General features: G+C 60.0%; 2 protein-coding genes across 7 annotated transcripts; both read right to left on the bottom strand.

The window, feature by feature from the left end:
* Window positions 1–674: 674 nt before the first annotated feature.
* Window positions 675–5,614, bottom strand: LOC308619378 (uncharacterized protein C8orf58). 5 transcript variants are annotated; one of them, XM_081238052.1, is made up of 7 exons: window positions 5,044–5,614; window positions 3,399–3,907; window positions 2,907–3,086; window positions 2,690–2,798; window positions 2,449–2,561; window positions 2,144–2,226; window positions 675–1,617 (listed from the first exon to the last, which is right to left on the bottom strand). In XM_081238052.1, exons 1-7 carry the CDS (start codon window positions 5,090–5,092, stop codon window positions 1,506–1,508), a joined length of 1,155 nt encoding a protein of 384 aa, XP_081094178.1. In that variant the 5' UTR covers window positions 5,093–5,614; the 3' UTR covers window positions 675–1,505. The 5 variants fall into 5 exon arrangements, with proteins under 5 accessions (XP_081094178.1, XP_081094180.1, XP_081094179.1 ...); XM_081238054.1 differs by having other exon boundaries at window positions 2,536–2,561; XM_081238053.1 differs by having other exon boundaries at window positions 2,144–2,250; window positions 2,946–3,086.
* Window positions 5,615–9,731: 4,117 nt separating this feature from the next.
* PDLIM2 (PDZ and LIM domain 2) lies at window positions 9,732–22,635 on the bottom strand. 2 transcript variants are annotated; one of them, XM_081237197.1, is made up of 10 exons: window positions 22,098–22,635; window positions 20,925–21,019; window positions 20,071–20,222; window positions 17,984–18,053; window positions 17,725–17,876; window positions 17,491–17,569; window positions 13,418–13,506; window positions 13,033–13,178; window positions 11,345–11,462; window positions 9,732–10,296 (listed from the first exon to the last, which is right to left on the bottom strand). In XM_081237197.1, exons 1-10 carry the CDS (start codon window positions 22,564–22,566, stop codon window positions 10,119–10,121), a joined length of 1,548 nt encoding a protein of 515 aa, XP_081093323.1. In that variant the 5' UTR covers window positions 22,567–22,635; the 3' UTR covers window positions 9,732–10,118. The 2 variants fall into 2 exon arrangements, with proteins under 2 accessions (XP_081093323.1, XP_081093324.1); XM_081237198.1 differs by having other exon boundaries at window positions 22,429–22,563.
* Window positions 22,636–24,349: the final 1,714 nt, after the last annotated feature.

Below are 24,349 nucleotides of genomic sequence, written 5' to 3'. Positions count from 1 at the left end.
GTGTCCTCTCTTACGTGTCCCATTAGAAAAGCAGGCTTCGGAGAATTGGTTCCTGGTCCCAAGACTGCTGGAGCTGGAGCCCCAAACATAAGGGAGCACCTGTGCCTCATTCTGGCAGATCCCAAGACCGCAGCAGCAAGAGAACCAGCTGACTGGAGGAGGAGGAGGAGAACCAGCTGACCTCCTCCCGACTGAAGGAGGAGAATGCATGATCAGTGGCCATTTCCAGAAGACATCCCTGTGTCTGATTCAACCATCCCTAGCCCTACCCTTCTGTTGACGGCACACCCCTCCACACACACCTCCTGGGTACCTGCAGGAGACTAAACTTTCCCCCTTTCTCAATTAACAAAGAGCTAGGAACCTAATAGGCTATGTAGTAAGATAAACCTCCACAATATTTAGGTATACATTTACAAAGAGTTCGTTCTCACAGTCATTTCCTTTAGTCCTCACATCAACCCTTGGGGGATAAGGAGGTCAGGAATTAGTGTCCTAATTCTCAGCTATGAAACCTGAGAGACTTCAATGAAATGACTTGCTCAAAGTCTTGCCGCTAATCACTGGCCATTTTAGTCCCCATTAGCAATCCCAGTTCCCCCCTTACCCTCTGACCCATCACCCTCCAGTCTAGCCTCCCTCCAACACCCTTTCCTATTCATTTAACATTCACCAAGCACTTTGAGACAGTTTAATCTCACTTTACCCTCCAAACAAGCCTGTGAGGTAGGTAGGACAGGCATCATTATACCATTTGGGAGATTAAGTGGGAAGCTATGGCTCAGAATAGTTAAGGGATTTTTGTCAAGGTCTAAAAGCTAGTATGGACCTCTGGTTTCAGCTGTGACATGGAAAGGCTAGTAAGGAGTAAAGCAGCTGAGAATAGACCTTGAAGATTACTCTGCTGTTCCTCATGTTGTCCTTGACTCCCATCCCTGGTGCAGTCTTCAGGCAAGATTCAATGCAGAGGCAGCCAAGAGAGCATGCTTCTCTGTCCTGGGGCTGCCCATGCAAGTATGAGGAGGAAGGGAGGACTCCAGATCGGTGACTGCCCGCTCAGGAGTGAAGGTCAAGTCCATCGTTCTGCAGTTACCTCACCCTGAAGACTGACTCTTTGAGTGCATGATTCCAGAGAGATGGTTGGATTCAGCCAGTTCACAACACTGACAGTCCCACAGTCCCCAGCGACACGCTGGGCCCCAACAGATCACCACGCCAAACGCACTCCATGGATGCCAGATGAATCAGTAAGTTCACATTGCCTAAGCCCAGGGATTTCTGGCAACCAGGGAGGAGCCCGAGAGCTGCTGCACCTTGGGGCCTCTCAGGGACCCAGGGTTCCTTGGCTGCTCAGAGGAGAAAGACTCAGCCCTTGCCTCAGAGAGAAAACTGAGCGTCAACAGCTTTTCCTGGCAGTGCCCAGAAGCAGCAACAGGGCAGAGGGCGAGGAAGAAGACTTCACTGCACTCCCCCCAGCTGGGGTTACATCCCTGCACCAGGAAGTCTCAGCATACAGTAAGGTTTTTTGCTCGTTGCTTCTTAACCACTAATGATGGTATAAAGGTCTTCTGGAGGGTTCGGCCTGGAGGCCTTTCAGGGAGGTCCCTTGATGCGATCCTGTGGAGAAAGAAAGGAGGCGCTAGGCTAGGAGGAAGAAACAAAGGTAACGATGGCCCCAGAGTTGACCAAGCATGGTGGGAGGCCTGGGGATATTAATTGACAGGGATAATCCCCCCTGGAGAATTATTCAGTATAGACCCCTACCCCCCAAGCCCTGGCATCCACTGTGGCATCCTGTGTGCCCTACCTGGCTTTCCTGGGGAAACCCAGGGAGGTGACCTAAGTTTCAGCTTTGAGGGGTGAGGGCTTGCTGGGCTTACGTGAGGATTTCCCATCTTTTGGTCCTGGCTCTGCCACTGACTCACCGTGTGGCCTCGGGAAAATGACTTCCCTCCCCAGCCCAGTCCTCAGCCTCCTCACCCATAAACGGGGTGCTTTAACCACTTTCTGTTTCTTCCAGCACCCTCTCCAAGACTACGTCTCTCAAATTTTGCAGGGACGAAGATAACAACTGACAGCACAATCCTGGCATCCTAGCTCATCAGGCTCCTCCCTCTGCCCTGGGCTGGGCCACAGGACTCACCTGGGGGCAGAGCCATCAGGAGGGGCAGCGGCTTCAGCAGGTCGAGGGCTCCTCCACCGGATCCGGTTGAGCAGGACCTTGACCTTGTTCCAGTGGGAGAGATCCCGCTGAGCAGAGGGTGAGAGGGTCACCCAGGGCCCCTCCCCAAAACGTACCCCTGACCAAGTTCCCAGAGATAGCTGTCAGCACAGCCAGGGCAAATCACCTGTTCCAAACAGGAACCCTCTCATTTTCTAGCACACATCCCAACCACCCCCGACCTCCACCGCATCCTGTCACCTGCCCCCATGTAATCCCTCACCTACCCTGTGCCCCTGGGAGGATGGAAAGGTGTGAGCTGGCTCTGCCAGGGCCTCTGACAGCCTGGAAGGGCTGGCGCTGGGCACCCCTACCTTTGGGGGTGAAGCTGTTCTTGCTCCTTTGGAAAGAGAATCCAGTTACCCAAGGCCAGGAACAGGAAGGCACTCGTCAAGCCCAGAGCTCAGGGGGTCTGCCTGTAGGGACCTGGGCAGGCAAGATACAGACGGAGACACAACTGCGCCTCACCTGTCTCCTCTGTCTGGCTGAGCCACTCCCACTGCCCATGTACCTCACTGCCCGGGGCGTGAGAGGGTGGAGGTGAAGGCGCCAGGGCCGGCTCCTCCTCTTTAGGATCCTGTGCACAGGAGAGACAGGCTTTCAGGGCCTGGCTAGAGGGCTGAGGCTGTTCTGAAGGGAGTCCTGGTTCCAGGGGTCCCCCCCATCCTCTTCATCCCCCACTCACCTGCCTGCCCGCTGGCCCGACTGCCCACAGCTCACTCACCCCAGGGGCCCTCTGAGTCCGCAGCTGCAGGCAGAGCTGCTGCAGCCTCGCCATCTGCTCCAGCACCAGGCACAGGTGTTCCAGGTAGCGAAGACCCTGCCCTGGGAGGCAGGCCCAGGCTTCAGGCCCCAAGCCCCCCACCTGTGGGACGTAGTGAGGCAGGGGAGAATTCTGAACTCAACCAGACTCACACCCTAAGGGGCCAGCAGATGGGGGCAGGATGAGTGAGAGGAGGGACGCACACCCAGCTGGCCTCCCAGTGCCCAGCCAGGCAAAGTGCCAGGCAGGCCCTGGACCTGCCCACCTCCACACAGCTGGGGGCGGGGTGAGGTAAGACGTTCTCACACAACCCATCAATGAGGGGTAAGGAAAGCCCCACCCCGAGAGAGCTCCAGGGAGAAGAAGTTGGGGGGCGGGGGCATCTCCATCCCACGCTTGAGAGTTGGCACTCACCACCTCTGCTTCTTCCAGGCCTGCCTCTAGGTCACTCTCTGACTCGGTGGCCTCCTGTCCTCCTGCTCCAAAAAGGGGCATTTCATACTCAGGGTTGCTTGGCGGCTTTGGGGAGCGGTAGTGTGACAAGCTGGCAGAGGAAGCCGGGAGCTGGCGGGACCGCTCCAGCACCTGCTCCAGCTTACGGCTGGCTAGAAGCCGGCTTAGGCGGGCAGGAGGCTCCATGGCACCCAGGGCCAGGGGCTCAGCGCTCCGCATGGGCTCAGAGTTCAGAGAGTCTTGAGAAAGGCCCGGTGAGGTGGCTAGAGACCTGTCCCCAACTGCCATCTCCACTCCTGAGTCCTGGGAGGCCAGTTTGAGAAGCGGCACCTGCCTCCCAGGTGCTCTCAGCCGGCCATGCCCCTTGCAGGAGTCTGCCGACCACCCTGGAGCGGCATCCGGGATCCGTCTGTAGGTGCTGGTGACTCCAGGCACTACACAACCACGTGCCAGGTCCTCACCAGCCCCATCTGCAAGGAGAGTCAGTCATCAGGCTGGGCAGGCTGCCCCAACACCCCCGACATTCCTGGCAGCTGGTGACATTCCCTGAGGAGGAGTGTCCTGGGGCAGAGGTGACAGGAGGAGACTGGTCGGCCACAGCCCCGCCCAGATCTCTCTCCAACCCCGGCTGGGAGATGTTAGAATGGGGTTCCCTTTACAAAAGTAATTGTTAGTGATATCTGCCTTGGAGGGGTGAGCACTTTTTCTTCCAGGGAGCCCTCGTGCTCCAGCCCCTGAGCTTGGCCTAAGACCTCTGAGCCATAACTGGGGAGCGGTAGCCTCTTCAACTGCTCCCCATGGGGAAGTATGACTGTGCCCCAGCCTCAGGGAGAGGGGGAAGGGCGCAAAGAGGGAAGCCGGGGCCCAAACTGGCATCAGGATGCAAAAGGAAGTCCGTCCTGGAATTCCTGGGGGGAGTTGGGTAGTAAAAATAACAATCGCTATAACCATTGTGGACTTTTGTTCTTTTAAGTGAGAAACAGAAGGTTTTGGAGAGTTGAAAAGGAAAAATTTAAACGGAGGAAAGGGAACCAGGCGGGCAGGAGGAGAAGCAGCGTGATCGCCCATCCGCTGTCCTCTCCTACAGCTGTCCTGGCCTGTGCCAGGCTCTCCTGCGATCTGGGTGCCCCGATTGTAAGGATGCAGAAACGGAGGCTGGAGACGATGGAGGGCCGCCTTCGTCTCCCTGCCCGCCACGCGGGAGAGCTGGAACGGGATGCCAAACCAGGCCCCTCTGGGCAAGGAAGTCGACCAGGAAGTCCACCCCTGCGCGGCTCCTTTGGAAAGGGGTCCGCCGCCGCGGAGAGAGATTTTCGCAACTGCGGGCTGGGGCAGGGGCCGGTCAGAGGAGGATCCAGACAGGGAATTAGAGGGAAGTGGACCCGGAGGAAATGGGATGGAGGTGGCGGTCGGCTTAACGCCAGAAGCCAGAGGGTCTCCAACGGGCAAGGCGCGATCCCCCGGCCCTTCCTAAGGGAAGCAGAGAGGAGGGTGCAGCGAAGTCGGGCGGGCTGGCCGGGTGGGGCGAGGAGCGCAGACAGGGGCCCGGGCGCGGGAGTCGGCTCCAGGCCAAAGGTCCCGGCCGGCCCCGGGGTGGGCGACTCACCCCGGCCGCCCAGCGGCTCCACGGCGAAGACGCGCCGCCGGCCCAGCATGGCCCCAATCCCGGCCCCGACACGGCGCCCCGGCCGTGGCCGCTGCAGCCGGACGGAGCGATCCCGGCCGGCGTCCCCGCGCCGCTGTCGGGTGCGCGTCCGGACCTGGCTGGGCGAGGCCCCCGGACACTCCCTGCGGGGATGGGGGAGGGACGGCGGGAGGGGTGCGCAGGTGTGCGGGCGCTCCGAGAGGGGCCGCGGGGGCGGGGCCTGGTCCCACCCACCCACCCCGCCCCCAGTGCCCGCGGGGCGCGGCCCCCGATCTGCGGTCCTTCGGGCCCCGGGCGGCCCCTCACGGCCGGCCCCGGACGGCCGGCCCCGGACGTGGAGCGGGGAGCCCTGCCCGGAGACGCCGTCTGGTTCGTGGCACGGGGTCACCCCGCCCTCGGTTTCCAAGCGGGGTCTGTCTTCCTGACGCCGAAATGAACCCGGGCGGGGATGGGGGGCGGCGGCGACCGGACGCGACCGCGGAAGGAAATGGAGCCGCACGTGCAGGCGGAGGGAAGAGAGCGGACCTGGACACCGGCGTACCCGCGCTCCCAGCTGTGTGCCTTGGGGCAAGTCACTCAGCCACTCAGAAACCTGGCGCGATCAAAGGGGGAAGTGACTCCCGGCACAGGAAGATCCTTTCCAACAACTGCAGAGCGCCTTGGGTTCTGGGCTAGATCTGAACCCCCTCCTCGTCCCACATCTCTTCCTCACCCGGGTACCCTAAAGCTGGGGGCTGGCGCGGGGGGAGGGGGCTTCAGGATCCGGGGAAGCGAAACAGAGGGGACAGGAGGGCAAGCCTGAGGTGCTGGAAGTGTAAATGCTCTCCGGTCCCCGCCCCCAAACTCTTTGGGTCCGTGGGATTCCACCCCCAACCACCCTGAAAGGGGGCTGAGAGCCCAGGCAGACACTGACGGTGAGACAGCCTGGTGACCAGATGGGATGGTGGCCTCTAAAGAAACCTCAGCCTCCTGAGGAAGGCGACCACCAGGCTGGAAAACTCCCAGCAGGACCTAAATTCCCTGGAGGGAGATAAGGGAGCTGGCGGACGTGCAAACTTGCACCTGAGCCTCTGGGGGAGGGGGCCGGAGCTGGAGCTGGAGGCGTTGGGAGCAAGTGGTTATTAGCTGGGAGGGAGAAGACCGTCTGCCCACCTCCAGCTCCCTCCTTCCCTTCCGCCTGCACCCTACGCAGGAGCCGTCAGCAATCAGAGCCACGAACTACAACATTCTAACTTCTGGGAAACAGGCCTGCAGCTAAGCCCGGGGAAGAATGGGAGCCTCTCCTAACACCTTGATTTTTCAGGCCAACCTCTTCCCTGCTAGCTGCGGCTTCTCTGGGTTGCCCCCTCCCAACCCTACCCTCCTGGAAAGCACCGCCCCCCGCCCCCCACTTCCTCTTTCCCAGGTGCAGAGAGGGAAACCTGGGCCTGGGGGAACTGCTTTACCCAAGTCCAACAGCCCGTGAAGATCCCACGCCAGGCCTCCCTGGGGAGGAGAGGAGGAGGGCTGGCCATCAGGTGGCTTCCTCCCTCCGAAGTCAGAGGATGGGGAGGTAAAGTGAGGGAACCTTTGCCAGATCTTGTCCTGAATTTGGAGAATGTAGGGCCAGATTCCAAGCCATCTCCGTGGTGACTCTGGGGCAGGAATGCATCTGGAGCAGGAAGCCCAGCCAGCAGGAATGCAGTGTCTCAGCACGAGGCTCTGTGTGGGCTCACACCACACACAGAACACACACACACACACACTAGGCACACTCCCCTCCAGGCCATTCTCCCCTCTCCATGCAGATATGCCAGAATCTTCAGGGCGGCTGGGATCCCTCGCAGTTGAGGGCCAACATGTTGCCTTCCCATCTGCCTTCTGCTGCCCTGACTGTGGCAGCCCCAGGCCCGGAGCTGGGCCAGGCCTTTACCGCCCAGAGGGCTGTTTCTCCTTCACCCCACCTTCTATGGGAGGAGAATCATCTCCCTTTGAGTGATGCTTCAAGGAATGGGAGGGCAGCACAGCCACCCCCTTGCTGCCCACCTGAGGGGTGAGCAGCTACTGTGAGCTCCTGAGACACATGGTAGCCCAGCAGAGTCATCCTTCAGGCTGAGGCCAGGGATGCTCGATGCCTCCCAGCCTCCACGGGGAAATCCCAGCTTCAGGGAGCACATTTCCTGCCAGCTCAGCACTGAGCTAGGCCCTGTGCGAGGAAGGGCAAAGCCAAGAGCCTAGGGCAGCTCCTGCCAGATTAGAGATGGCTGGAAGCTGTGGTGACCTCCCTTATGGCCTGGAAGGGAAGGGCAAGAGACCCCAGGGCAAATCAGAAACCCAGGAGTCAGGCTTCTGGCTCATCCTTTGCCCCCTCCCCTTACTGCTAGGAGCTCTCAGACCAGCGACTTAGGCTCCCTGTTGTTGCTTTCTTCATCTATACAAGAAGCATGACAACAGTATCTACTTCAGAATGATGAGGATTGGAGTTTAAAGCACTTTAGAATAATCTATTGGTGTCATTTTGGGAAAGTCATTTTCTCATCTCTAATAGAAGGCTGTATCAGAGGCTCTCTCAGGTCGCTTCTAACTCGAATCTGTCATCATTTCTGAAGTTATTCCCCCAAATGAAGAAAAAGTAAAGGGGGCACAGCACTGGACAAAGAACAGCTGCATGTTTGGGCGGTGCCCCCTCCCCACCCCAGCACGTCTGGGTCAAAGGTGTACACAGCTGGGCAGAGACCAAAGGCTGCCCCCAACCTTCTCTGCTGACAAATGAGACAGACTAATAACTCCGTCTTCGGAAGAAGTTCACCCCCAAGCTCGGCCTACTTGTGTGGCTGCAGGGAGCTCTGATGCTGAAGCCCTCTGGCCCCGGGGAGGAGAGCTGGCTGACACAGAGAGGTGGATTTTAGCTTGAACCCCCGTCCACTCTTCGAAAGGCATTCAACAGCTCACTGGCCTACCCATTTCCCCTGGGCCTCCACTCCCCCTTTGTTCTCCATTCCTTAGAGCACAGCTAGCCCAGCATGGTTTGTTACAGGTGAAGATCTGACCATATTAAGATTCTAACACACCCTTTTCCCACCTGTCACTTACCTGTGAAAATTTTTCAGTGTCCTCAGAGCCGCAAGGAGAAATTCAAACCATATCTCACAACATTCAAGGCTCCCATCTTCCTTTCCAATCAAACCATATCTCACAACATTCAAGGCTCCTATCTTCCTTTCCAATCTTATCTCAGTGTCGCTTTCGGCCGCTGCCCTAAGCTGATCAGGCCACCTGCACTCACCCCCTCACTCTGCATGTCTCTCCTCCATCTGTGTGTGTCCTGTTCTTCCTCTCGCACCCACGGCCCCTGCCCTGAACTCTCAGGGCGCTCCTGTCTGTTCCGCACGAATTCTTTACACTCACTACCATGTAACATTATTTCATGCATGCCATCTCCGTCGCTGCCACTTGACTATTATCTTTAGGAAAGCCAGAAAAGTGCTGTATCTCTGTACTCCCACTGTGCCAGGACCTGAGAATTTACAGAGGAGTGAATCCCCTTTTGTTAGCGTTCTCCCGGCCAAGGGCTACCCCTGACACTAGGTGGCGCCAAGGAGCCCATCCCACTTGGGACCAGACAGTTCTGGCCTGACAACTCCCGAGCCGCAGACAGCCTTGATCTTCCCTACGAACATAAAGACAGCCATCCTGGCAAAAGGTGAGACAATTATACCAAGGTGTAAATTACATCAAGGTGCCTGGGGAGGCAATACACACAGTCTCTGCCAAGATTCCTCCCCAAAAGAGCCAGATAGCACAAAGCACCCTCTGAAGCCCAGCTTTGATCTTTTCCCTCAGGCTGAGTGGGCAATAAGGTAGGTCTAGAGCACCCAGCAGCACCCATGCACCTTTCTGAAGTGTCCTCTGGGATTAGGACTGGGAGTGATGGGTGAATCAAGCCAAAAATCTGGCAGAGGACCACTGCCCCCTGCCTAGCAGCAGCTTTCAAATCAACCACCAACGAAGCCAGCTGGGGCTCCCGGGGAACGGGCAGGCAGACCAACCCTGGCTTGGAGGGTGGTGGTCCTCAGGGAAGGGGCGCTGCAGGGCTGTCCCTCCCAGGGAAAGCTAACTCACAGCCCTGTCCAAGGTTACTCCTGGGGATAAGCTTTCTCAAACGGGTGCAGACAGCCTCAGGCAAGCGCAGGAGGTTCTTTAGATGTTGCCCCCTCTCTGGCCCACTGAGCTCCCCTGGGTGCGTCAGCAGGGCGAGCAGCCTCCATACCAAGTAGAGCGAGGGGCACAGAGCGCCAGCACAGATACTGCCTCACGGAGACGGGCCTGGGCAGGAGTCTCAGGGCCTGCTTCCTGTTTGCTGCCAGCCCTCTAGCATCCCTTCCCCTCTCGGGCTCCCAGTGAGAAACTCATTCCTCTACCGGGGATCATCCCAATAAAACACACATCTTTAAAAGAGGGTCCAGGAAGAGCATGACCCTCCACTAACAGGAGCAGGTGTCTTCAGTCGGGAGTGTCACGTGGTGAAGCATCTGGTAGGGTGGAGGTTTGAGGGAGGCGGAAATAAGAGGGGAGAAAAACTGTATGTAGGAAGACTCTCCACCCAGTGGTAGGGAGAAGCTCCTCCCCAGGGGCTGGGGCAGGGAAGGAGAGAAAAGAGGGGCACCTACTTTACTTTGTCCACGTATCAGTATATATTTATAGAGCTCGTATGTTGAAAACTTTACACAGTGAATACCTGTAGCCTCTGGCCCAGCCCTCTCCTTCCAGATACTTCTCTCCACGTCCCAGCCTGCTTAACCCCTGGTACACAAAGGCGTCCAAGGCAGCACCCACTTCGCACTTTGACGCAGAGCCTGTCCAGCAGGGGGACGCGAGAGTATCCAGCAGAGGCCCGGGAAGGTGAGGCTGCCCTCACCCGCAGCACAGGCAGGTCCCAGCCTCTGGCCTCACTCAGCGAGGAGGAAGGGGCCTCACCAGCCCCCATCGCCTCCTTTCCAGGCCAACTTGATATCGGCGCGGCCCGGGTGCGGAGGTGCCCGCAGAGTGGAGGGCGCTCAGGCCTGGGAGTTGACGGTGCGCGGTGCGGAGTAGCGCTGGCGGGCGTGCTTCTCGCAGTACAGCTCGTCCCCCACCCAGAAGTGCCCTCGCATCTGCAGGTTCAGCCCGCAGTCGGCGCAGGTGTAGCAGCCCGGATGGCGGTACCGCCCCTCCTGGATACGCACGGCCTGGTTCCTGCCGGGGGCGGGGGGGGGCGGGGCACAGGAGGAGAGAGCCATTAGCCTGGGGGGCAGGAACACCAGGCACGAAGCTACCATTCCCATTCTCAGGGAACCTAGTTTCCAGCCCAGAGTAAGGACCCGGTAAGGTCCCAAAATCTCAGTCACTTGACTCCCCAGGCCTGCCCTCAAGAATCTCCGTTCAACAAACCCCCAGCCCACACCCCCGAACCCCAATTTTTAAAAAGTCATTCCTCCTCCACACAAAGGCAGACAAGCACCATCCTGAATCTTCTGGATTGTTAATAGAGCAGTGATTCTCAAAATGCGGTCCCAGTGCCAGGACCCACAGCATCACATCATCTGGGGATGAACTGGAAATGCAAACTCTGGGGCCAGGGACCTCCCGAAGAGGACACTCTGGGAGTGTGGGCCCGAAACCCCTCAGAGGCCCAGCCGCTGATCTTTGAGAAACACCGTATAGGACCCCTTCCTTGGGCCTGCACGGCAGGGCTGGGCAGTGCCGCGTTCTGCAGATGACACACGGAGGCCCACGGAGGCTAGGGATTTGCCTAAAATGAGTCATCTGACCCTCACCACTGTGCACGGAAGAAACTTATCTTGGGGGGGAGGGCGCAGGGTTCAATTTTCCAGAGAATGTGGCTGCATTATAATGAGAAAACTGGGCCTACCTCTGGAAAACACATCCCATTCCAAAGAGGCGGAGGAGGAATAGCAAGAGTTTCCAAGAGGAGGCACCTCATCCAGAGGCAGATCTGCAGAGGCTTTGAGATGGTTGGAGAGAAATCGAAAGCAGTAGCATTTCTTCCTCCTCCAGGGAGGCAGGGAAAGAAACGGAGGAGGAGGAGAGACAGAAGGGAAAAGCCAGTGCAGGCATCCTAAGAAGGCTGAAGTGACCCCTGAGCCCACCACAGATCCACTGTAGCAATGCTCCCCGCAGGGTCCCTGGCTAGTGGGTCCATGCAGGCCCCTCCTGAGAGCGTCCTGGCCCCTGGCCCCCGCCCTGCACGGTGTGCCCTGCCCCCCAGGCCGCCAGCACTCACGCGATGCTGGTGCTGCACTTCTCACACGTGTGAAGCTTGGGTGGGGTGGCCAGGGCCCTGGAAGTGGGCCGGGAGGACTGGGGGCTCAGCGGGCTGGGCAGGAAGGCAGGTGTGCCACCTGTGGGGGGGTGGGGGAGGAGGGTGGGGAGGACAGACAGACACATCAGAGCTCGCCCACAGCAGTGTCATCAGGCTGTATTTTTGATGCCCACTCCACCTCCTCCAACACAGCTCCAAAGAGACCCTTGTCAAAGGAGCACTTACAAGCGGACCTCTAAAGTAAGCCTGGGCTTGAGAGGGGGTCATGGGGGAAGGAAGTGATCACCCCAGATCCTTGGCTGAGGTTGGTCAAGGGCAGGGAGCATGTTCAAGGCTGAGTTAGCCCAAGCTCAGGCAGCCTGAGCAGTGTCTACTTGGTGTCTGATATGTCAGGCCAAGCAGGCATTTCCTCTCTCCTGACCCAGTGATGATGGTATCCAGAGATGATAATAATAGATAATAACAGCACCACAGCACCTCTGTACAGTTTTCAAAGGGCTTTCACGTGCATTATTGTGCCTGAGCCTTGGAACAATGCTAAGATGAAGCACGGACGTTATCAGGTATGGTCCTCATCTGCAGCCGAGGACCCCGTGACTCCAGGGGTGAAGTCACCATCTGTCTGCGCTGCTCTCAACCCACCCTTCCGCCTCTCCCCGTGCCCCCTCCCAGGGCCTGCCGAGCCCTCAGGGTAGTGATGGACAAGCCCTGCTCCAAAGCTTCTCAGCTCGTCTCCGAAACATCAGAGTTGGAACCTGCCCCGAGGTACCAGTGACTGTGCCAGCCAAATACTTCTGACTGTTCCATCCTTTCTCTCCCTGATACCACTGCCCAGGCCAGGCCCTCCTCATCTCTCCCCTGGACCACGGCAGTGCCCCCCTCACCCCCTACTCCCCATGCACCCACACGAACTCCTGCGGCACGGTCCACCTCCTGGGGAGCTGGGCAGCCAGTCTGCCCAATAAACAGAGTTCCTGGCGGGGCAGACGTGGGTCCTGACCACCTTCAATCTCCACACAGCACAGGACTGGTCCATCAGACAACTCGGCAAACATCTCGAATGAACAACTGAACGGCTGGCAGAAGCCTGTATCTCTGTTGCTCACTCCGGCACCTCACACACCGCCTGGTGTTATTTAACGGGCCCTCCTGGGTTGACACGCCCCTCAGGCCTGGCATGCGAGGCCTCACAGCCAGGACTTAACCTCCGTGGCCATGGCCACCGTCCGTGCAGCCAGGCCCCAGTGTCCTGCCAGTCCCACCCCAGAGCCCTGCGGCTCCAGCCTCCACATTCCACAGTGCTCCTGGCCACCGTCTTAAGGCCGTTTGTGAAAGTCCTGACCTTTCTTCAAGGGCCAAGTCAGATTCTTCTTCCTCCATGAAGCCGTCCTTGGAGACCCAGGCCACACCGCCCACATTTATCGTTCCCTTGGCACCTCCCCTGATCCCAGCCAGCACCTCTGGGTTGCACCCCAGTAACTCCTACCAGACCGTAAGCTCCTGTAGTGCAGGGGCTGTGGCTTCTACGAGTCAGAGCCCACTCCCGTGCTGAGCACTTAACAAATACTAATTTAATAACATGTCCAGTCGGGGGTCCAGGGTGTCCTGGGGGAACATCCTTCTCCTACCCGAGCCCCCCGGGGGCTCACCTCTCTCCTCAGCCTCCAGGGCTTCCTGCAGGAGCCGAAAAGAGCTGGACTGCCGGGGGACAACCCGTGCCTCGCGATTTTCCTGCAGCATCTTGAAGACCTCTGAGTCCTCTCTCAGGAGGTGGCTTTCCCCTTCCGAGGCCACGCTGCAGGGATGGGAAGGAGGCAGCCCGGAGTGAGGGTCCCGTTCCCAGGGGTTGGGACGAGCACGAGGACAGAGAAAGAGTGTCCCGGGGAGGGGGGAAGGGATTCTGGGGGCCAGAGGAAAGTGGACGGGGCTTAGGGAGGGGGGGGACCCCCCCATCCCTCTCTGGGAAGCCTGTCTGTCTCCTGCCCCTCCCAGGCCCTCCAAGATCCCACTCCACCCTCCAGAACTCGCTGGTACCTGAGCCTGGGGCCGGAGGAACGGGGACCTGGGGAAGGCGGTGGCGGCAGCACCAGCACAGCCGAGTCGCCAGCGGGGCCCAGGCCGGCCTGCGGGAAGGAGAGGCACCAGGGGAGGAGTCAGCGGCCGGGCCCGGGGCCAGCACACCCATCTGGGCAGCCGAACCCAGCTGTTCCCCAGGCCCACCACCAGGGGGCCCCCGGCCCTCGCTGACCAGCAGCCCCACCCCACGAGCTCGCAGAACCGGGGGTCAGCAGTCGCCTGCAACTGCTCCTGCTGGGTCCCCGAGGGGAGGGAGGCCAGCGCCCAGCTCTAGAAGGGTGAGCCTGCTGCCCTAAGGGGACTGGGCAAGGGGCAGGATGAAGATGAGTGTGCGGGGCCACCATGACTGTTCCTCTGCCATCTCACACGATGTGTTTGCAAAGATGTTGCACACTGGGGCCTGGCAGGCAGAACAAGCAGAAAGTAAGCTGACCCTTCTGCAGTGAGGAACAGGAAACATAAAGGGCCGAGACCCCTCTTGGAGTCAGGGCTCAGGCCGCACAAAAGTCCTGTCTCCTACACCCGCTGGTCCTTCCTCTGAAACGGCCAGGGTCTGTGCTCACCTGCCTCTCCCGGCTGCCCTGGAAGGTCTGGTCCTGCCCCACAGAGCCTTGGGGAGCCAGGCCCCCACAGCAGAGCCCCCTGCTCCATGTGTGCTGTCCGTCTTGGGCTCCTACACCCGCTCTCGACCTGGAAATCTTGCCTTCGGTCTCCCTGTTTCCCGGCCTGCCCCCTGCACCCTCCCCTATTCTGCTCCCTCTCCGTGGCCAACCCCAGTGGAAAGGACAGCCTCAGAGATGACCAGGCCGGCCAAGGTGTACCAGGCTGAGGGCATGGTCTCCTGGAAAGGAAAATGCCCTCGATTTTAAAGTTCAAAGTTGGGAATGAATTATGGGGTCAAGTGGAAAAGCTGCATGACTTCTCAATCTGAAAACAGAAACTTCAGAGTGCTAAAAAAACAGCCCTAGGGACTTCCCTGGCAGTCCAGTGGTTGGGACTCCGTGCTTCCACTGCAGAGGGCAAGGGTTCGATCCCTGGCTGGGGAGCTAAGATCCCACATGCCGTAAATGAATAAACAATGTTTAAAAAACTTTTTTTTAATTAAAAAAAAAAGGCCTAGACCCTCATCCCACTGGCCCTCTTACACTAGCCTGCATTCTTCTGTTCTTGGGCTTCTACAGGTAAGGGGGTGAAAGGTCAGAAGGGCAAAGTGGCCAATCCAAGCCACCTGGGGAGTGGGAGCCAGGGCTGGGAGTCCACCCCTAGGCTCCTGGGTGCCCAGCTGCTGCCATGCGGTCAACTCAGGAAGGACACCTGGCACCAGGTACTCAAGAGCGATGTCCCATCTCGCTGTCCTAGACAGGCCAGCGTGTGCCCTGCACGGGGGTGCCGGCCAGCAGGGAGGGAGGGCTGAAATCCGCCCTGACTCCCTTCTCAGGCCACGTCCTCATGCCGGCCAGAGGGACAGGGGTGGTTCTCCCTTTACATCTGCTCACCCAAGTGTGTGCCTCTCCAGAGGGGGCAACTTCCGGTTTCTGTAAGGTCTGTTGATGTTCTTCGCCCTGGGCCCAGCTCAGGAGCCAGCAGCAAGGCCATGGCCACAAGAGCCTGGGGCAGGGGCACCTCATCTGTACTCACCTCTGCCACCTTCCTCCTGCCACAGCACCTCACCCCAGTGCAGAAGAGCTCAACGCCCTTAGTTGGAGCAGCTTCACCTTTCCTCTCCCCACTTCCCTCCCAGTCACCTGTAGGTGACACCTGCCTTCACAGAAGCGACCTTTCATCTCCAGAAGCAGAAAAGCTGCTCACCTGTCCATCAGGAGCTGTCTCCAGCCAACCCCTCTCAAAATGTGTGGATGTTAATAAGCGATTGGCAGGGGGGGGGTCCCTGGAGAAATTCTGCAGTTAAGTAAGTTCAGGAAATTAAAAAATTAGGGCTTCCCTGGTGGCGCAGTGGTTGAGAGTCCGCCTGTCGATGCAGGGGACGTGGGTTCGTGACCCGGTCCGGGAAGATCCCACATGCCGCGGAGCGGCTGGGCCCGTGAGCCATGGCCGCTGAGCCTGCGCATCCGGAGCCTGTGCTCCGCAACGGGAGAGGTCACAGCAGTGCGAGGCCCACGTACCCCCCCCAAAAAAATTAAACATCTTTCTTCCTCACAGGCAGGACTTTTCAGAGCCTTTAAGGTGCTCAAGTGCACAGTGACTCCCAAGAGGGAGCTGTGGGACCCGGTGACTCCCACCCCGTCTGACCACAGCCTCATTTGTAGAACAGAATGCAAGCTTCACAGGGTTAGGAATTTCTCTGTTTTTCCACCTATGCATCCCCAAAGCCTAGAAGGGTGCCTGACACAAAGAAGCTGCTCCACAAATATTTGCTGAAAGAATGACCAGGGGCCTCAGGGTGAAAGAAGGGAATTCAGAGCATCGGGTCTGACTCTGAGGCCCAGAGAGTGGAAGGATGCCTTGTCCAAAGTGACATAGCAGAGGTGGGACTAACCCAGGTCTCCCTGCCACCCGGCTCAGGGCTCCTCTTCACACCACATGGGTGGTCCTCAAATCTGTGCGTGCATCAGATCCCTGAGGGCTCCTTAGAACAGGGATGGGTGCCCTCACCCCGCCCCTCACCCCTGCAACCGATCCAGTAAGTCTAGGCTGGAGCCTGAGAACTTGCATTTCTAACAATTTCCAAGGTGCTGCTGGTGGTTTAAGAGCCACTCCCTGTCCCACCCGCCTCTCCCCTTTGCCCCCGTGGCGAGGAAGAAGGATAGGGTGGACCAAGCTCCTTCCCAGCTGGTCTCAGCCCGGAGCTCTCTGCAGAAGGCCCCCAGGCCCCGACATGCCAGGTCTTGCTTGTACCGTTGTGTTCCCATCTCCTCAGCTCATCGTTCTCTAATCCGAAACCTACCCCATCCTGCCTCTGACATCCAGCAAAATTCCTGACAAAGCTTTCTCAGGCCACCCCAGCCCACACTCAGCTCTCCCCTCCCAGAATGCCTCCTGCTTTTATAATTAAGATCATACCGCTCGGTGCTTAATTTTCTCAAAATTGGTTTGCATGTTTATCTTATCTCTGCAACTACATTTTTAATTCTTTAAAGACGGGATCTCACTGAATACATACATCTCTATGCCCACGTCTCCTGGAGGGTCACTGGGCAGGCCAACAGAGGGTCACCAGGGAGCCACTACTATGCAGCCCCCAGAGGACCCTGCTGTTTCCTTCTCCAGAGCCCCCAGTTTCTAGCACCCTCCCCCAGGCATCTCCAAAGGCTCTGCTTCCTGGAATGCAGAATCTACCCGAGGTAGGATTCCAGCAGCTGGGCCTCATCCTCTTCACCCCAAAGGCTGGACAGGCCCCCACTAACTCTGCCCCCAGCAGCTGTGGCCCAGGACTCTTGGCTGCCTCACTCCTCACCTCCCCATCCCTGCCCTTAGAGAGGAGACATACCACCAAGGGGGTGTTGGGCTGTCACTAGTAGACAGTGGGACCTGGCAGGGGTGTCCAGGGGAAAAGGGCAGGGGAGGGGGGCAGACAGAGAGTAAGCCAAGTGCAACTGGAGCCAGAACCACAGGCCGGCTGGTGGTTCTCTGGTGGTTCTCGGGGGCTGAGTCAGAGGAGGAAGAGGGGGAATGGGTGATGGGAGTTGGGGGCGGGCATGGGGCTTGGAATGGGGAGGAATGTGTTCAAGAGATACAGCCAAAGGGAATCATCCCAACAACAGCAGCTAAACTATTTCGGTCCCGGCCCAAGAGAAACACTTGAGAAGGGAGGAAGCCAGCAGGAAGGGGGGAGGCAGCGGCGGGTGGGCACGAAAGAGGTAGAAGGGCACCTGGGCCTGGACGGGTAGGGCCAGTGCAGTGAGTGTGACCCTCACCAGAGCTCTGGCCTCCCGGCTCCAGAGAGGAGCATGCCTATTACTAGGAGACCATGGTGCTGGCTGCCTAGGTGGGACCGGCCACATGCAGCCCCACGGGCACCACTAGCAGCCAGCCAGGACAGGAGGCTCTCTCCTCCCCTCAGGTATCCTCACCTGTCGGCTTCCAGGGCGGCCCCTGTAGGACAAGTGGTCAGCAGTAGTGGGTTCCGGGGAGTACGCCAGGCTCTGGAAACTGAAATGGGGAAACAGACAGTGTGTACCGGGGGCCCCGCCACCAGGCTGCCCCGGGAGACAAGAGGCGACCCCAGGGCCCCCTAAACCCAGCTACAGAGACTCTGAGAGGCCGGCTTGGACCTGGTGGCCAGGGGGCCCACCCGCTGCACTCACCTGTGGCTGGTCACCACCTCTCCCGCGGGGGCCTGGGGGCTGGCGGGGGGCAGGGTGGAGAAGGGGCTGCCTGGCCGGGGGCTGAGGGAGGCCTGGCTGGAGCAGGAGGACCGCAGGGAGGACTGGCTGTCGGTGTGTGTTCTCCTGGAGCCCTGCGGAGAGAGGGGCCTGGAAGGGCCGGGCCGGGAAGAGCAGGGAAGGGAGCCCCCCTGGCACTTCAGGGTGTGGGGCTCGCAGCACGAGGCACCGTCCGTCCTACCTGGAAGCAAGCGGCCAGCACTTCGGGGGAGCTTTCCCCGTTGGTCTGCCAGGGAGAGGCGGCCTGAGGCCTGAGGAGAGGATAGAGGGACACAGAGTGTCACCGGGTTCTCAAGATGAGGAACATGTCCAGAACATTCGGACGTCGGGCACCAACTTTTAACTGTGTCAAATTCACAGCAAACAACTGTCCTCAACGACCACCATCATTTCTTAAAAGAGAGGACAATTTAGCACCAAAAAGTAGAAAGGACATCATTTCAGCAAAAAGTTCAATAAATTCAAAAATTTTTTAAGAGCTCCTCACATCATCACCCCTCCCCCTGCCTCGCCTTTGCTTTTCCTTTTCTATTCTTTTTTTTTTTTTTTGGTGGGGGGAGCATTTCATCCAGACTTTGTCGCTGGTCAGCATCAGTTTGTAGATTGATTTGGACGGCTGATTGTGTATAAATAGTCCTTTATCTTCCACCCCTGGAGAAACTGAAGCCCAGAGAGGGAAAGCGAGTGGCCCAAATTCCTAAAGGCCAACAATGGCTGGGCCAGCTGCCCCCTCTCCCCAGGGGCCTGTCCCCCATCAGCTCCGCCTTTGAGAGGATCCCTCCCTGTGATTTCCAAAGTCTTCCCCCCCACCCGCCCCCTGTAAACCAGAGGGTAGAGCCAGCCCCACTTCCTGCCACACAGGCAGCTGAAGGACCTAGAGAACAAGGCGGCCCAGCTCCCCCGCTAATCACCAAGGCTCCCCCTCAACTCCCCAGGGACCCCCCCCTCCTCCAAAGCCCTGCCCAGTGGAACCTGGCTGAAGCCTCGAACAGGAGGTGACTGGAGGGCTGGGAGCTGCTGAGGGTGAGGGATGAGCCCACCATGTCCCACTACACCGTTTCTGGATGGCTGACTGCCTCCAGAGAGGTCAGCAGGAACCTCAGTCACCACACACCACACCAGCCACAGCCTCAGCCTCCCTCCCTGGGGAGCATTTAGGGCCAGAGCAGGGGAGCTCGGGCTCTGGCTCCGCCCAGAGCACTGCTTCCTGCCTGGGGCTTTGAGTGCTGGAGAGGTCTCCTGGGGTGGGTAACTGGGGGAGGTTAGGAGGGGTTTGGGCAAAAGAAAGAAGAGACAGGGAGCCTTGACCTGCCCAACGTGCAACTGGAGGCCTGGGGGTACTCGGCCAGGCCCACCTCTCTGATGGAGCTGGGTCCCTCTTGGAGGGACCCGAGAGGAAGTGATGGCGTCAGCAGCTCCCTGCCCCTCCCCCGCCCCACTCTGCAGCTTCTTGTAGATTTTGGTCCCCTTCCCAGATGCCATGAGCTATTCTCTACCCTCCTCGTCTGGGTCCCACTCCTGTAAACACTCATGAGCCAGACTGGTACAAAAGAGTCACTGAAGGGCCGGGGCCGTGACAGCGTCATGGGAGCCAGCTTCTGCAGTGACGTAGGGCGTCAGGAGCGAGGAGAGGGCAAGGAGCAGAGATACCTGACTCAGGTTCAAGGCCCGCCCAGAGGGCTCTCCTGGCTGGGGAATCTCTCAGCATTCCTGCCCGGTGACTCACTGGGATGCCCCACCCCCACGGAGCCACCTGTTCCCACCCCCACCCCCAGGCTGAAGCCCCAGGAGCCTGGGAATCTGCCTTCACCAGCAGGGCCCAGAGAGGCAACTTGGGGAGCAACGGAGTGGTTCTATGGGGAGTGAGCCCCCAAATTCCTCACTACCCCAGGATCTGAACAAAGGTTCTCCCCTCCCCTCTTGGAGGCAGGGGCCCTGCAGACCCAGCCTGAGGCACACCTTTCCCCTCTTCAACCGACTTCATGCCCACACCCTGTCCCCCGCACACCTGGGAACCAGTCAAACCCGGGTGTCCAGGTGGCTGATGCCAGCCTGCTCTGCCTGTGACTGCACGCCCAGCTGGGCACAGGGACACCCCTCAGCGCACCCTGCTGCAGCCCCAGAGCTTGGGACCTTCTCACGGATGAGCCGTGAGTGCCCAGGAAGGCCAGGTTGGAGCTGAGAGCAAGGGGTGAGGGCGGCCACTGTGCAGTGGGCTGGCAGAAGGCAGAAGAGTGCTGGCAGGCCCAGCAGAGGTGGAGGGCCTACCGGTCCAGCTGCAGCCTCAGGGGCGAGGGGCTCTGGCGGATCTTGCTCTGGGCCTCGGCATGCAGCATGCTGTTTGCACTCTCACCATTGATGGCCACAATAATGTCACCAGGCCGGAGGTCAGCAGCTTCGGCCTTGCTCTGCTCAGTTACCTGTAGGGGGTGAGGATCAGGTAGTCTGAGGTGACACTCAGGTAGGGATGGAGAAGGGATTTCCTTGTCCTGCCCAAGAAACACAGGAGCTGGTTTCAACCAGGCTGGCCTGCATCTCCCTTTAACACCTCTCGCCCTGCCTGCCGGTGTCCACCCAGCCCATCAGCTAATCCCCTCCAAAAGCTGGAGTGGCAGCCCCCTGCCACCCACCTCAGCACTGGCATTCTAACGGGGCTCCCCAAAGAATGTGTAATGGCAGAATTTCAGGAACTGTGCTTGGAAATGCTTTTGGATAGAGAGCCCGGCCCGTGCAAATCAAATCATGCAGGTACTGCCTGCACGCAGGCCCTCTGCGTGAACACTCCCTGGCCTGGGCCTGGGTCGGGGGAAAACTGCCAAGAGCTCGGGGCTCCTGTTCTAATAATTACCCAAAATGGCTGCCAGCAGGTATGGGGTTAGTGACCAAGGAGAAAAGAGAAGGCCTTGCACTGGGCCCAGCTCCCTTTCACTCTCTAGAAGCCTGTTTCTGAAGTGGCCACCACATCCCCATGGCAACGGGGCCCCAGCCCTGCCCACACCAACAATCCCAGAAGCGGGCCTCTGGCTCCAAAACAGAAAAAGAAAGGTGTCTGTGAGGACCAAGTGGACAGGACAGACTCTGACATTGGGGGTACCTCCCCGTCTCCTGGAACTAGCCCTTACCCTGGTCACCACGATAGGCGTGTGGAAATCCCTGCCGCCCGAGATGCGGAAGCCCCAGGGTGCGGGTCCCACCACGTCCACAGTCAGCGCCATACCTGAGGGAGAAAGGTTGGAGAGATGGAGCCTGCCCCTCGCCCCCCAAGGGACTCTGTGTGGGGGCAGAAGGGGGTGGCAGGTCCCTGGAGCAGCCAGTCAGGGGCTGGCGGTGGGTGGAGGTGGGTAGAGGAAGTGACTAACCTCTCCCGCATGCCCCAGTTCCACTTCCCCCCACCCTGGGAAGTGAGGACTCGGAGTTCCCCCTTTGCCCCGTCTTCAGCAGAGCGGCGGGGTGCTACACAGTGGCTTGCTGAGAACAGGCAGGCGGGTGGGCGGGGCTGGCAGGTGGTAGATGTCAGCATTTCCTCCCTCTCCCCTCCTCCACCATCAGGGCGAAGTCCCCCCAGTGCTTGTTTCCGGTCCCCAAAACCGACAGCACAAGGTACTTCCTCCCGGCTCGGGGGGAGGGCAGCGCTCTGGGAACAGACGTGACACAGCACAGAAAGGGGTGGTACCACCACATCCTCTCAAGTGCTTGGCTGGGGACGGGGCAGCTCGCCCACGTGAGGCCAGGGTCTTCAGAGGGACCTCCTGGCTGCCTGCCGCGCCCCTGGCCGTGTGGTCCAGGTAGGCAAGACTGGGCTTCCCAGCTCCGGCAAGGACGGGCTTATCTGCCAAGCAGGGCACACCCACCACCGGGCGCTGGCCAACAGGGCGAGCTGACTGATGCTGCCCGAAAGCTGGGGCCCCAGGCCTCCCACCCACTGCCCCTCCACTGGGCAAGGGAGTGTCCCTGTAGACCAGACCCTTGTAGTATTTCCCGACCCTCTAGCTCTGGAGTCAGGAGCCAACTCAGGCAGGAAGCTGCAGTGCCAGGCTGGGCCACCACCCTACCCAGCGCCCACCCTGAGGCCGCCCCTGGGGAGGCCCACAGACTACAGGCGCTGCCCGAGTCTATCAGGCACACTGGGGCCACTTGCCGCGTTTAGGAGCCTGGGGAGAGGGCGCCCGGGCCAGCCGGGCTGTCTGCCCTCTTCCCGGCCCTCCGGCTTCCCCTTTTGCCCAGGCCCAGCCTCTGTCCCTCCTGCAGGCCCCAGGTCGGCGCTGGCGGCTAGCAGATGCCTTGGATTCCCAGACCTTTGAGCCGGCCAGTGGACTCCGCTCCAGGGGCCGCGGGGAAGTGCCCAGACCGTCGGCCCGGCTCGCCCACTTCTGTCTCCTTCTGAGCTCCGAGACCAAAGTACCCGCGCACGCCGGGGGCTGGAGGAGGAGCACCCGGGACGGGAAAGCCCAGCTCGCGGGGGGCGCCGACCGCAGGCGAGGCTGCGGGAAGTGGCCGTGCGCGGAGGAGAGGTCCGGGCGCCGAGCCGGCCGCGGGCGCGCAGAGCTGCGAGGGCGCCGGGGCCGGGGAGGTCGCCGGCCGTGCGGACCGCACGCAGGTGGGCGCGCTCAGCTGATTCCCGCTCACCTGTCGGGCTGGGCGGCCGGGCCGGGGAACGAAGGGAAGGGAAGGAGGGAGGCGAGGAGACGCCGCCGTTCCCGCCGCAGCCGTCTGCCCGACTCTGGGGAGAGCCCGCCCGGGACTACGGGACCTGCCTCCGCCCATGTGATCCCAGGGCCGCCCCTGCCGCCGCCCCTGGCCAGGGAGGCCGCCTCCTCCGCGCAGCTCAGCCCCGGCGCTGCCACCTGGCCCGCGCCCGCTGGGGGCCCGGGGCTGCTCTCCCGAGAGCCCCCTAGAGGCTGCGGCCGTCCTCCCCGGGGTGTTTCCATCCTCCCGAGGTCAGGGGAGGTGATCTGGTGACGGGCCCGGAGTCCCACTTCGCAGACAGCTGAGCCTGCTGACCCCCGAAGCTCGCCCAGGCCGCCCGCGCCCGCCCTCCTTCAAAGGGGCCCTCAGCTCCCCCAACCCCAGTCCAGGGCCGGGGAGGGGGAGGGGGAGGGCAGGCTGGGGCTGTCTGCGGTCGGCCCGCCCGGCTCCTCCGCCCACTCCAGGCTCCGAGGCTGGCGCAGATGCAGCCCCGACACCCACAAATCCCAACCCAGAGGCCGCCCCTCCGCCTTCCTGCCTGGCCAGCGCGCTCGCGGGGCGGTGGCCGCGGACTGCTGCGGCGCTTTGGTTGCGCAGAGCTTACCTGCTTGAGATGCACCGTAAGCCTGCTCCACTCAGGGCGACATGCCAGGCCCAGGAAGAGATGAAGAGAGACTCCGGCTGGAAGTGACCGGGCCCCCTCCTGGGCTACACTCGTCCCTTGCGGGCTGATTGATGCCTGTTCCGTTCCTGGCTGCCCTCCCCTCACCCTTTCGGCTGCCCTGCCTACGGCCGGCCACTACCAACAACCACCAATGGCCCTGGTCCCCCTTGCCCCCAGCCCTCTGCCAACCACCTGGATCCCCGGCTCTAGGGATCAGGAGAGGACAGCCAAGGAGAGGCCCTAAGTGTCAACTCAGAACCATCTGGCAAATGGTTCCCCCAGAGCCAAACCTGGCAACCTTCACCCTGGGGACCTCAGGGCCCACCAGAGCCGGCTTCTCCCATCTCCCTCTGGTCTCCACTTTACTCTCTGTCAGGCTGGCCTGTTTCCAGGGGAGGCCGCCTGGAGGCACAGCTGTAACTTGCCTGCCTCAGGTGTGAGTCATTCCCTCCGAGTTCTGTCTGCAAGGTGTGCCCTCACCAGCCCTCTCGCCTTCCTATGCCCTGGACCAGCCCGCCTCCAGTGCAGCTACGTCCCCTGTCCCTGGCCTCCCACACCCTCTGTCCTCGGTGTGTGTAAGCCACTCTCCCACTGAGCAGTTCCAGGCCTCCTGGTGTGGCCTCTTTGCCTGATGCACCTGTTCTGCCTCCCCAACTAGACTGGAAGTCCCTGAGGGAACAGGAGGCTGCAGGTAGGGCAGGCACCACTGGCAGGGGGGTGGGGGGGCTGCCTCAAGTGCCAGGTCTGCCTCTTCCCAGCTGTGTGACCTCGGGCGATTTCCTCAGCCCCTCTGGGTCTCAGTTTCCCCTGTGTGAACTGGGGATGATGCACAGCTTACCCTCCCGTTGTACACACTGCCCTCCTTTTAAAGCTGCCCATTCCTCAGAGGGCAGGGTGGGTTTTGTTTGGTTTGTTTCTCCATTCCTGGAGTGTTCCATAATATTTTGTTGAAGGGATATTGTTTGAATGATCAAATGGATTAATTTCCCTTGCCTTGCCGCCCATCCCCATCCTGCCAGTTTCTAACAGGGACTCAGTTTTGCACCTCTTTCTGCTCAGACTTTGCCTTGGAGAGTCTCTAGAAAGATCTGCAGGTTCATCCGCAGGATTTCTGCTCTGTGGGTTGTGCAGTCACAAAACTCACAACAAAGACAAAGTCAGCCAACCCCAGGGCATGTCCCTGTGGAACAGAAGGGC

The sequence above is a fragment of the Mesoplodon bidens genome (assembly GCF_964165515.1).
Source record: "Mesoplodon bidens genome assembly, chromosome: 6".
Taxonomy (NCBI): domain Eukaryota; kingdom Metazoa; phylum Chordata; class Mammalia; order Artiodactyla; family Ziphiidae; genus Mesoplodon; species Mesoplodon bidens.
Note: the sequence above shows the minus strand (reverse complement) of the source record. Positions and strands in the feature narration are given on the sequence as shown.